The 12,823-nt window shown below is 44.1% G+C and overlaps 1 protein-coding gene across 2 annotated transcripts in view; it reads left to right on the top strand.

Annotated features, from left to right (window-relative positions):
• LOC311213779 (vascular endothelial growth factor receptor kdr-like) overlaps positions 1–12,823 on the top strand; it is a 131,131-nt gene that overhangs the window by 98,974 nt on the left and 19,334 nt on the right. Inside the window, exons 19-26 of one of the 2 annotated variants that reach the window (XM_084294012.1) lie at positions 1,449–1,562; positions 4,272–4,360; positions 5,706–5,871; positions 6,440–6,537; positions 7,381–7,503; positions 7,612–7,723; positions 11,927–12,026; positions 12,623–12,728. In XM_084294012.1, the coding sequence (XP_084150138.1) occupies positions 1,449–1,562; positions 4,272–4,360; positions 5,706–5,871; positions 6,440–6,537; positions 7,381–7,503; positions 7,612–7,723; positions 11,927–12,026; positions 12,623–12,728 (908 nt within the window). Of the gene's footprint in view, positions 1–1,445; positions 1,563–4,271; positions 4,361–5,705; positions 5,872–6,439; positions 6,538–7,380; positions 7,504–7,611; positions 7,724–11,926; positions 12,027–12,622; positions 12,729–12,823 lie in introns of both variants that reach the window. The other variant, XM_084294011.1, reaches the window with a different exon arrangement.

Raw genomic sequence — 12,823 nt, 5'->3', positions numbered from 1 at the left:
TCACTTCCATGCTGTGCTTCCCAGCCGATCCTCATGTCAGCTCTACCCTGCCCACACATATTCAGTGATCTCTTTGACAGTTTCTCCATCTAGTTTTACCCTTTTCTCCCCCAAGTCTGGCCAGCAGCCTCCTGCTCTAACCTGGCCCACCCAAACTAACATGCCCATCATTCATCATGTTCCTGAATAAGCCAGATTCTCTAGTGGGAGTCAAACCATTCAGAAAAAAGAAAAAAGAAAAAAAAAGGCTCTGGAGATGTTTGCATTACTGTAATTCTAGCATATCTGTCATTTCCATAAAGTTGACTGGTATCTGTTCTGGCTTGAAGGCTACATCTTAACGTGCTAGATTAGCTGAAGCATTTTGGAGGCTGTTCTCTTTAGATTTTACCAGGCATGTGTTCCAGCTCATGCCAGTGTAAATCAGGAGTGATGCCACCCACATACATACCCATCTATAAACACTGTTGACTGAAGAAATCTTGGGCTTGGAATAACTCCTTTATGACACATAGCTTGGTGAAAAAGTTGTTTGTGGAGAATTCTACAAACAGATAAAGAGGTTACATTTGTCACACTGAGTGATCTGTTATGTAACCATTTCTTCATTTTTAAATCTGAAATGATTTTGCTATGGGAAAAACGGAGGCAACAGGACACAGCCATTTTGTTAAAATACATTTTGACCATGAAAATTTTGGAAAGAAGATAGAGGAAATAGGCCAGTATATGAACAGAATTCTGGCCAGAATTCTGCCTTTCTTAGCTTCGCCAGCAAAGGAGAACAGAATTACACTGTACCTGGCCAACCAGGGCTTTGTCACGTGTCGAGCTCGTGGTTAGCACACAAATATGGTCCCCTCTGCTTTGCTCAGATGTGTATTTCTTGGGTCAATGAGATCTCACAGGACTGAGATTCAGCAATGCTGTACATTGTCTAGTACATTTTGGGACCCATCTTACAGATGTGCTGGATTCCTCCATCACCTGCACTGGAGTGTTGCTCAGTACTGTAGAGGAATATACTCTGAGGTATCATAGAGAAGTACTGCTAAACTGCACATCACTGCTACAAACAGAGAACATTCGGCTGTGTGCTGTTGTTGCTTGGAATGATTGTTTGTTCCTTTACTTAGCCTGCAAAACTCAGTCCTTGCAAAGGCTCTCTAGTATCTGATTTAGGGTAGTTCTAATACAGGACAGTAACCCTCCGTAACCCATTCTAGAAAAAGGAAGAGTCACCCAAAGATTAAGTGGTATTCCACTTCATAAAGGTCAACAACAAACAATGAAACAGCTGAATTATTATCTGTGTAAGAGTCTGAGAGGTAGAGATACTGCGAGTAACCTGGGTGGCTTTTGTTTCCAAGTATAAACAGGATCTTGCCGTGTCCTGTTAAAGATATCCTGTTGAGTAAAGATGATTTTTTCCTGTTTATCTTAAGCAGAATGTGCAACTACTAATGAATGCAAGGCTTTAATGTCTGAACTGAAGATCCTCATACACATAGGACATCATCTGAATGTAGTCAACCTGCTGGGAGCCTGTACCAAAGCTGGAGGTGAGAAATGCTCAGTAAATAGGGAGCAAAGAAGCACCACTTGTCAGATACAATGGTGTTTCAGTGTGTCTGTGGTGGAGTGTCCAAGCCTCATGCACATGTGGAACGTGGCCACAACACATCGATGGCTTTTGAACATCTTCTAGCCACTGGTGTCACTTCTCTGTATTCTTTTTCTCTGTCCTTTGTAAGCTTGTCTGCAAAAGAGAATAGAGACTGCAGAGAGGCAGGGTCCTTAGTTGCAGTTAGGCACCCAGTCCTCCACATAGGCACCACTGATCATTTCCAAGTTGCTTTTCCCCTTCTTCTCCCTATTCTTCCCTGCTTTATCAAGAGGAGGCACCAGGCCAAAAGGTACTTGAGGCTTCCTCTTCCCAAGCATTTCACTCTTGCCAGGCAAAGGCAGGCATTTTGTGTAGTATACAGGAACCTCAGGCAGTCCAAAGCTGAACGGAGCAACAGCACAGATCTCCAAGGGGCTGAGCTGACATGACTTGCTGTACACCATGCAAAGAATTTGCCATGAAACGCAAACGTGAACCAAGGTTCCAGAAATCTTAGGTCTTTGTCCCTAAAAACATCTGTTCCTTTCCCATACTGCCATACAAAGCATCCTTACCTCTTACCAGACTGTACTTTAACTTAGGGTACCAACCCTCAAAGATGCCTCCTAACTGCTTACAATCGACCTTCAAACAATCCCCAATGGACAGATTTAAGAGAGCTGAGGACAAAGAAACCAGAGTAAAATAAGCAAAAGGGAAGGAGCGAGAGAGATGGTGCACGCATCTGTTATCATCTACGACTCTGAAGCTATCATTCTCCCAAATAACATAATTTCGGTAAGGTTCTAGGATGCCAGAAAAGAAATGTTCCCTCCAGCAAGATACTCCCAGTTCCACAGGAGCAGTCAGCAACCAGCAGCCACAGACACTTCTGTAATCTGGGAGCCAGGAACAGGGAACTTGCAGGAATTCTTGCAGCACTGCAAGCCCCAGAAGCTTGTATGGGAGGATGGCCACCTTTAGCTGAAGGGTTTAAAGGTCGGGTGCATAAGCAAGTAGCCTTGGCTGGTAGCTGGGACTGTGAGCAGAGAAGTAACAGTCTGAATGCTGGTGACTCTGCTGTCCTGCCAGCAAGGTGGCTTAACACAAACACATGCCTAAACCATGGCAGCATTATGAGGAGGTCAAGAGATTTTAACAAAAACAGTAATTCACCCATAGAGTTGTGGCATTTCAGTAACCAATCCAATACTGTGAGCATCCATCCTCTGAGGAGCTTTTTCTCCTGAGAGTCCCTCTGCTTCCTGTTCTCCGCTCTGCTCCATTCTGATGGATGAAGTATCCTCCTGCTTCCTGGCTAGCTGCTCCCTCTGGCCGCAGTGGCTGAGCAGAGCAGTGCAGCAGGGCCTTGCAGGGCACTGTGGAGCCTCCAGGCAGGTGCTGGGTTGTTTGTCTTTGAGCAGTGTAACTGCAGACTAAAGAAAAATAGCCTTGAGCTCTCAAGACAGACACTGGGATAAGTGTTACTATTAAAATGCCATCGCAGAATATGGTGCCTTCTCCTTGTTCGGTTTTATACAACCATATAGCAGTGTTCCTGATGCAGACTGCCATTAAGCATGCCCATATATTATTTCACCAATGTAACAAGTAACAAATTTTAACACCTTCGCTGAGTGCCTGATGTTAAGCAGTTAGAACTAATGAGTAGTACATCCTCTGCAACAAAGAAATAAAATAGAGAGAGGCCTTTTCAGTCTCTACAGCACATGTCCGACCGGACCCAGGAGGCGGGCTGCAGTCCAAGTCTGCGTGCGCATTTCTGGCATCGCCAGAGCAAAGTGCTGCTTCGAGCTGGCTCTTTCCTGAATGGCCAAGTGCAGCTCTTAGCATTTTTCCTTTGAAGTTCAAACACATAAGCCTGAAATACGTTTCTGGACATGAAAGTAGTTGGTTACGATTGATAATAATGGATGTTTACATACATTCTAGTCCCATGATTTTACCTCATCTTGCAGCTGATGATTACAAAGCGCAGTGATTGTGCCAGAGGTAGACAATGCCATTGTTCCCTGTCCTAATGGCTCACACTGAAACATAAAAGGATTTTCAAGCAGATCTTAAGAATATATGTAATTGCATAAAAGCAGCAGTTGCACTGAACTCCACAGTGGTTTGCACAGAAATAAGAAAGGAAGAAATTGATAGGACTTTCCAGGCTTTCAAAAACTTCCCACTAAATATTTCTGCAAACTTCTGATTTAGATCTGTCTAGGATCCTGCACGCTTTCATTGCCTCTCTTGGCATCAGCTCCACCTAAAGCATGCAATTGTAAGGGCAGCAGAGAAAAATGAGGCCTACTCCATGCTATGGATCTATGTACAGGGTAAAACAATGTTAGTAACATAGGGGAGTGCACATTCTCATTTATCATTCCAAATTTTCTTTTGTCTATAAATAAGAAATAAATACCAACTGTTAATCATTAATGGAGAAAAGTAAGAATCAGTTTTGTGTTTCCTGCTTTCCCTATCTACTACTGTTTGGGTGCTCCTGGAGCTCCAGTCCTCTGCTTCCTCATTTCCTCACCCATATAACGGGAATGACAGTATTTCCCTATTTTGCAGAGGATTTGTGAGGATAAGTTAACATTAAGTGCTTTGCTGTGCTTCAAAACTCATTTGACTCTCACTGTCTTTTCAGGTCCTTTAATGGTCATTGTGGAATATTGCAAATATGGAAACCTGTCCAATTACCTACGAGGAAAACGAGGAGATTTCATTGCATACAAGGTAAAACACGACAGGCTTCTCATAGTCATAAGGCGACTAGCAACCACAGGCCAGAAGTTGGGTTGTTTTCTGCAGTGGCACTGAGACAGTCTGGTATTTATAGATTCCTCCAATCATAGAATCACTTGGTTTGGAAAAGTCCTCTAAGATCATCCAGGCCAACCTTTAATCTAGTACTGACAAGTCCGCCCCTAAACCATGCTGCTTCCCGCACCGTTTCAATTCATATGAGCAAGAAAAAGGAGCCTTTTTCCCTGTAGGACCTCACTCCCATCCTCTTCTTCTCTAGCACCTGCTAAAGCATTAGTTGCACAGACCCCAGCACTGCAGAGCCTTTGAGACAGAAAGGGAACTTCCCGCGATGCCAGCACGACCTGGCACAAGGAGGTCACAAACAGTGAAAAACTGCTTTTAACTCCAAATGCAAGCCTGGTCTGGAGATCTGTGCTTGGTGCCACCAAAACCAGCTCTCCTCCTCCATCACCTGCTCATTCCCATCTTCTTTCCTCTCCTTCCCCTGGCCCAGCCCCAGAGCCCACGCAGCATGCAGCAGACTGGATCACAAACATGGCCTGCATTACAACGTACCAAACAGTTTTGGTTTCCAAACAATATTATCCATCCTCACGAACATTTGGGCTAGCACAGACTCCACTAAGACACAGAGAAGTCAGAGGAGGCCAGAAATGAGCGGTGGGGAGGGGTGGGGACTACCTCCTCACTGGGAAAACAGAGCACCAAAAGGGCTCTCGGATCCAAGCCCTGCCAGGAACTGGAGCCTCGCCAAGATGTTTTTTTTTTCAGATGACTCGATTATTGTTGTTATTATTATCATTATTATAGCTATTGTGTACAGGCACAGAAGTACATAAGGTAATTTGTGTAAGAGAAGGAGGTTTTCCTGGTACAGTCACTCAAAATTCATTTCTCACCATTGTTTTCGTGAATTGCAGGCACTGGTTACGTTTTGCTCCCCGGGGGGGGTGAGATGGCTGCATTTCAGTGCACATCACACTCTATACCTTCAACTGTGATTTTTAGTGTGGTTTCCCAAGAAAGCAAGAGGTACAGAGTTACAGTATCTCTCTGCTCATCTGTCAGTCTCACCGAGACAGCTTCCAGCTAACTTGTATGATGGAAAATTGGAAGAAGTAAATGGAAGGAGATGTATTAATAAATAGGAAAGCAGGCTTCATGAGTTCTGCTCTTCAGGGAACATCATGTTCCAGTGTGTATTGAGCACATCTCCAGAGGACCCTTTCTCCATATGCCACTCCATTACGTATCTTTCAGTGCCCAGGCATTACACAATCCAAAGCTAACAATCAGTTTGTGCCATTTCCAGTCCCAGGAAAATTCAGACCAAGCAGAGAAAAGTCTGGATGAGTCCAACAGCGATTTGACCGAACTGATCAAGAGACGCCTTGAGAGTGTAGCCAGCACTGGAAGCTCTGCCAGCTCAGGATTTATTGAAGATAAGAGTTACAGTGATTCTGAAGAGGATGAAGAAGGTAAAAGAGACCTACCTAATTCCAGACCTTTTATTAAGATTTCTGTTACTTCTTCTGCTGTTTCTTGGACAGCGTCACGCACGCTGTCACACACCTCACACTGCTTGACTTCTTCCAGAAATTGCAGATTCCTTCTTCTGCGTGTGCCCCTCTCCAACTTTCCCACAAAAAGAGATTTGCAGTAACATATGTATATAAAAGCTGCTCCTATTGTGTAGGAGGAGTAACAGCAATATTTTACTTCATTTTCATGAAGATTTGTTGGGGCCAATCTGTCCCCAGTCTCTCCGTTCACTATAAATAGTTCCCTTCACTTTTATCCCCAGATGTTGTTTTCCCCATAGCTAAATTATGTGAATAATGTTGGGTGAAACTTTTTGAATCATCTGATGCTCTACCCCCAGGTCAGTGGTTCCCAACCCAGTAGAGCTGTAGCTCTGCAGAGAACTCAGGAAGCTAACACTGTTCACAAGCAGGACTGGGGTAATCTGCATGGAACTGGCACCAGTGCTGAAAACATTCAGGAGCTGCTGCCCCAGAGTTGTGCTCTGTCTGTGATCTCTCCTAGATGCCGAGGATCTGTACAAGCGGCCTCTGACGTTGGAGGATCTGATATGCTACAGCTTCCAAGTGGCAAAAGGGATGGAATTTCTCGCCTCCAGAAAAGTGAGCTCATTAAAACATCAGTGCTGAACCTCTTTCCTACAGTCATGGGCATCTGATATGAAGAAATCCAAATATGCTCTTGAGCCTGTGCAATCTGCTATTTGCTTTTGTAATAAAGTGTCAGAGATCACATTAGCTCTAGTGGTTAAGCAGTCAGCAGCACTGAAGGAGTTGTGAAGGAATATCTATCATCTTCTTGGCCAGGGACAGGAGCGAATGCAGATTGTAAGACCATTTGCAGAACTGCCTCTTAAATGAATGCAGAAAGGTTTCTTGTAGAGAAAGATCCTGCTGGTGTGGTCAACAAAAGCACTACTGAAAAGTGAAGAGGGAGTACTCCACTATTTGTTCAGCATGACACTTATGTTGGAGAACATCAGCAAAGTCAGCACCTCTTTTGCATAGAAAAGAAAAAAAAATGTATGTTTGCAGCCTGTAGAAAGACTGCTTTTTGTGTAAATCTAATGTAATATACAGACCAAAGTACACACCAAACAGTAATTGCCTATGTGAAACTACTGCAGTCTCACACACTTCTGCTCACTGACGTGCAAATATGGCTGCAGCTGCTTTCTGATCTCTCCCAGATTTGGCACAGAATAATTAACTGGAAAATGGCACTCCCTTAGGCTCACTGTAACCTTGGAAGTTACTTCAGACAGAAAAATCTGAAAACTAGCTGTGATGCTTGGTTTGTTATTTTCTCTTTTTCTCTTCAACCTGTTTGGCAACAAAAACTCATTTACCTTTCCACTTCCCAAGGAGGTCTCAGGCTTTCAGCTCTAGCGGAGGCGTGTTGTCCAGGCAGAGGCTCTGATCTTGCCTGTCTTCATTCCTTCACAGTGCATTCACCGGGATTTGGCAGCAAGGAACATCCTTCTTTCAGAGAACAACGTGGTTAAGATCTGTGACTTTGGACTAGCCAGGGATATTTACAAAGACCCTGACTATGTACGGAAAGGAGATGTAAGTGGAAGAAACCTGAAATGCTGATCTCAGATTTGTATTCCCCCAGGACTTGAGCAGATCACTAACAACACTTCTGGCAACGTGTTCTGTCTTTTGCATTTTCAGGCAAGACTTCCACTCAAATGGATGGCTCCAGAAGCTATTTTTGATAAAATTTACACAACACAGAGTGACGTATGGTCTTTTGGAGTGCTGCTATGGGAAATATTTTCCCTAGGTAAGAATGGTTTAAAACCTTTTTTTTTTTTCCCCCTAATTTACGGCTCTGTTGCTATGAAAAGCTGTTAACAAAAGATGGTAAGGTGATGCCACGTTTCTGTTCCTGTTAGTACAATTGTGCGGTGCCTATCAGGTGTAAAATAAAGTCACTGGGCTGAAGTCAATGAGAATTGCATCTGGCAAAGTACATGAAAACAGTGAATACCAGGGAGCAGAAGCAGGAATAAACCAAATCCAGAACACTGGACCTGACATTTGCAGTAATTGAAACCAACAGAGCACTGTGATAATGCAAGCCTCTGTTGCTCAGGAGTGAAATATTTCTTTGGGAGCAATGAAAAAGTTCCCCCATCAAACCGTATTTTCCCCTAAGCCAGCTGCTTCAGGAAACCACGCAGCCCAGAGGCTGCAGGGGATTACACCGCTGTTGACACAGTGGTCTGATGCTGCTGGTGGCAGACCAGGAAACCCAAGGGAGTTTGCCCACAGGACATTTTATCCCAGCTTGGTTATCTTCCCCACAAAATCCAAGTCAGATTTTAAGTACGAAAAATGTATTGGCAAGAGCTGCCATCAGGTTGATATGAAAGCCAGGCAGTGCTAGACTCTGCGTAAGGCATTTTGGCAGCAGACAGGTAAATGCATACTTCTCTGGCCATATCATTTGCAAGCCACAACGTTTTTGAGAAAAATAGTAAGAGCATTCTTTATACACTGCAGATTTCATCTTCTGGTACTGTTAGAAATCTCAGCCTCACTAAGATCTGGTTACTGTACAGCAGATAAAGCCCTGAAATTTAGACAAGCAGTCTTGCAGACAGTGGGATTTTACTGCTCTCAAATTCTCCTTGCGGAGTGGCAAGTCCTGCTTTCCTGAGGGAACTCAGGAATGCCAGCTCTGGCTTCCTGATCAGCATTCGCAGACAAAAGAAAACAAGGAGCACTGTCAACTTAAGCTGCTGAATCTTAAAGCTAACTGTAATCTGCCACCTTTGGTCCACCGATCAGCTGCAGTTAATGATTAGGCTCAAGATGCCAAGTCGAGACCTGGCTGCAAAGTCTGGAGCTATTTCTAACCTGAGCTTTATTCAGGGCTGTTAGCAAGGAACACAACCTGGTTCCAGTCCAAGTCTTTGATTTGGACTTTTCTCTAGTTTATATCAGCATGCAAACCAGAAAGTTCACACCCAGCTGGTTAAAACAAGTGGCAGGTGCTGCTTTCCCCAGAGTTCAGTCCTATTTATTTACAGCTTTGTTACTTCAGTGTAACACTTCATGGCTCTGTAACAGCATCACCTGCTGCGTGTGTTTTGAAGAGCCACAGAAAGATGAAGCTCCAGAAGCAGGAGCCATGCCCCAGCTCTGACAGATGATTACAGAAGATGCATTATTAGCATTAGCATGCAGAGACACGCTCCGAGGGGACAGTCTCTCCATTGCGCATCTCCAAGGAAGCGAATGAGCTGAATAGCAATGAGTGGCCAGGCCCACTTCATAAGGCAAACTAGTTATGCCATTCCCAAAGGTCCTGGCAGTGTTTAACGGATGTGAACTTCGGGTCATCTGGCCTTTAATACCTAAGACTAATAAAAATTAAAATATATTCACTGAAATTCATCTCTATTTATAACTGTTGGGAAAAAAAAAAATCATTTATCTGCTTGCTTTTCATCTTAGATGGCCTCTTTTCTTAATGAAGGTGCTCACTTGGAACAATGGGCTGTCCTCTTCTGAGTTGAGGGGAATTTACTCAATTACTCCGAGGGCTGCCATCCGCAGGGCAGCCTCTGCCCTCCCTGTGACGTAGATCACAAACTACTTTCTTCAGTCCGTGGCACAGATTCAAAACCAAGTGGTTTTCTCTAAGAGGGTTTTTCATGCAGATCATCCAGGCATGCCTGTGGCTTGGCACTATTCACATCTGCCGCTCACATGATAAATATTTAATTAAGGATTTGTGTCACTGATTGAACTCTCTTATATAAAAGTTTTACAGATCACTGAGAGCCAAGGGATGGAAAGTTCTTTGTCGTTGCTACAGGGTGTGTTTGGCTCCCACTTACAACCACTGCTTTTTACTGGGTTCCACAGGCTTAGCACCCTGCAAGCAAGGAGCAGACAGAGATTAGCAAAAGGCACAGTTGGTTTGAGTGGGGGTGCTGTCAGGGTCAGAAGTTGAATGAAGCACGATACGCTTCCCCTAGAAAGGCTGGCAGACCTGCCCCATGTCGGTGGTACGCAGGAAATCAGGGCTGGAGGGGCTGCCAGTGTTGATCTGGGACTGGGTTTGCACTGGGGTTTGCTTGATTTAAATGGGGTCAGCACGGCTCACGTCAGGCAGTGCCAGCAGTTTCTCATACATGGGGAAGGCACTCACATGGCACTCTGCAGAATGCTGTCGTCCCTCGGAATTTAAATGTGCAGTGTTCAAAAGGCAATCAGATGTAATTACATAAACAAGCGGTGCCTGGTAGTATAATATCAGCATCTTATTATCCTACTAAAATAAAACCAAGATCAAAAGAGTGCTACTATATCCAATGCATGCCACATCTTTGAGCATTTTGAAACAGATTTTCCCCTAAGGAAAACATCATGTTTAGGCCTTCTACCATATGTTTCAGCCTACATTTCTTCCAAGCTGTCTCAGCATCCCAAACCCGAGTTATTACGTAGTTCAGACGAAGTGCATGGAGGTGGAAAGGGAGATTTCCTCCCTTCTAAGATCTGAGCTGCCTGCAGCTAGGAGGAGGCCAGCAGTAGTCAACGTGTAAACTACCAAAAGATTTTGCAATCAAAAGTAATTCGCAATTGCCTTCCCTGTACTTGCTCACCCCAACACACTGCTGTTGAGAAGGTCAATGACGTTATCAAGAAAAAGTAACTCAGATTGCCAGATCAAGTGGAATTCTTGATCTTGAATGGGAATTCCCCATTTCCACTGTGTTGCCCTCAAGGTCTCAGTCCCAATCACTGTATTTGCAAGACTAATCCTTGTCAGCAATTATTATGATCATAATGACAGGCCAAAGACAAAACTAGGAAGGAAACTCAAGATGCGAAGCAGAAATGATGCTCCTGACTATTTCTAATCTACATAACTTCAGGAAACACTCTTGATGCTGTGCTCTGACACTTGCAATAAAGGCATTTCAGATGTGCTGAGGCTAAGTGTCCCTGAGCTTTGAATGTCATTGGAACCTATTTGCTGTGTTGAGATGCTCTCTTAGGAAGTTGCCAGGATTTTTGTCCCCCAGTGCGTAGTTTTGCAGACTGAGCGGTCAGATTCACAAAGTAGAATAACTCTGGAAACAGCCACATTTTGGCACCCTCTTCACTGCCTTCTTCCAAAAGACTTCTGCTGGGCTTGTTGTGCCCCCAGGTGCACAGCACACAATGATGTTTCCAGACTGGGGAAAAATACACAGGAAATAAATACGCAGGAATGTTGTAAATCATATATAGATCCCTTGAGGGCTGGATACAGATCCAGATTCCATTCAATCCCCAGTGTTAGAACTTGATTAAATTTTCTTCCAAATTCACTATCCAGCCTCTAGGATGCCAAAATGTGAAAGACAAGGGTTGTACTACATCTGAAACCTTTGCTGAGGAGGGAGGGAGGAAATTTTACACATCTTCCAGGTAGATCTACAATAGGTTCAGTAACCTTTCAAACTTCACTGCAGACATCTCTCAAATTGTACCTGTGAGGTCCAGATTACTCAGGTGCCAGAGCACTTTCACAAATTATATGTCCGTTCCCCTTATTCATGGCGCATTGTAAAATGCAGATGTCATACAACAAAGATCACAACCTCTGAAAGGCCCCCATTCTCTCATTAGTTGCAGAGAAAGCAGATTCATTGATTATTTCTCTGAAGATAACTATTTACACAGGAATGTGAAATAAATCTCCTTTTTGATGGCTTTTGTGCAAGTTAACCTGCTACTACCAGTCCCTTTCCAGAAGCCTACCTCTCAATTACAGTTGCCACAAGCTATTCTTCCCGGTTTCACACTAACATTTGAGTGGCCCTGCCTGTATTACAAATTCAGAGGAGGCAGCATGGCTGAAATCCCAACCCCTTCTGTGTTCTAGCTTCTTTTGCTGTCAGAGCCTAGGTAAACTTGAATTTTCAGCAGATATCACTGATGTGTGTTTACATCACTGGAGCCTCCTCCTTGTTTCTCCCATCAGGTGCCTCACCATACCCCGGAGTGCAGATAGATGAGGACTTTTGCCGACGGCTCAAAGAAGGGACGCGGATGCGATCTCCAGAATATTCCACTCCAGAAGTGTAAGGCCTCCTGGCTTTGTGTTGAGAGCTGCTACATGTCATTCAAGCCTCACGAAGCAGATTGTATTGAAGCGTGGAGGAGAAAGGGGACCTCATCGCATGACAGCTACATATTTTGCATTTTGTTTTCAGAAACATTGTAGTTGTGCATGCCTTGGGTATCCTGGTACCAAAGATGAATTCTAACGAAACACCAAATCAGCTTGACCTTTGCCAACAACACAATTAACAGATCTTCCCAAGTCAGATGCAGTTCATGGATCTCAGCTCAGGAGACTGCTGTGTCTGACTTATTTCCAAATCTGAGACAGGAACTAGGCATTCGTAACTACAACTTATTTCAGCAACATCAGTGGGGCCTATCGGTCAAGTTTAAAGTTAGGTGAAAACAAAAAGCCTACAGGCTTATTTGAAACATGGAAATATGGATGGAAAAAACATTCCACATGAAACTAGAGTAGAATTGCAGAATATGGAGATCTGAATGTGTCTTAATCCCAAACTACCTATATGATGACCAAAACAAGCAGTAGCAGAAAGAAACAGTTTGGGAGCAAGCTCTTATCCTTCTCTTAACACCTGTGGTTTTTCTCTAGCTACCAGACGATGCTGGATTGTTGGCACGGAGTGCCCACAGAGAGGCCTACTTTCACGGAGCTTGTGGAGCGTTTAGGAGATCTTCTTCAGGCCAATGTGCAGCAGGTAGAGCAATACAACTCTTTCTTCAATGGCTGTGTACCTGTATAGGTGTGGCTGCGTGTGGCCATACATGTACTTGGACACAAGCACGGACTATG

Source organism: Netta rufina (genome assembly GCF_964035555.1).
Source record: "Netta rufina genome assembly, chromosome: 12".
Lineage (NCBI taxonomy): Eukaryota > Metazoa > Chordata > Aves > Anseriformes > Anatidae > Netta > Netta rufina.
This window is presented reverse-complemented; position numbering and strand designations above follow the sequence as displayed.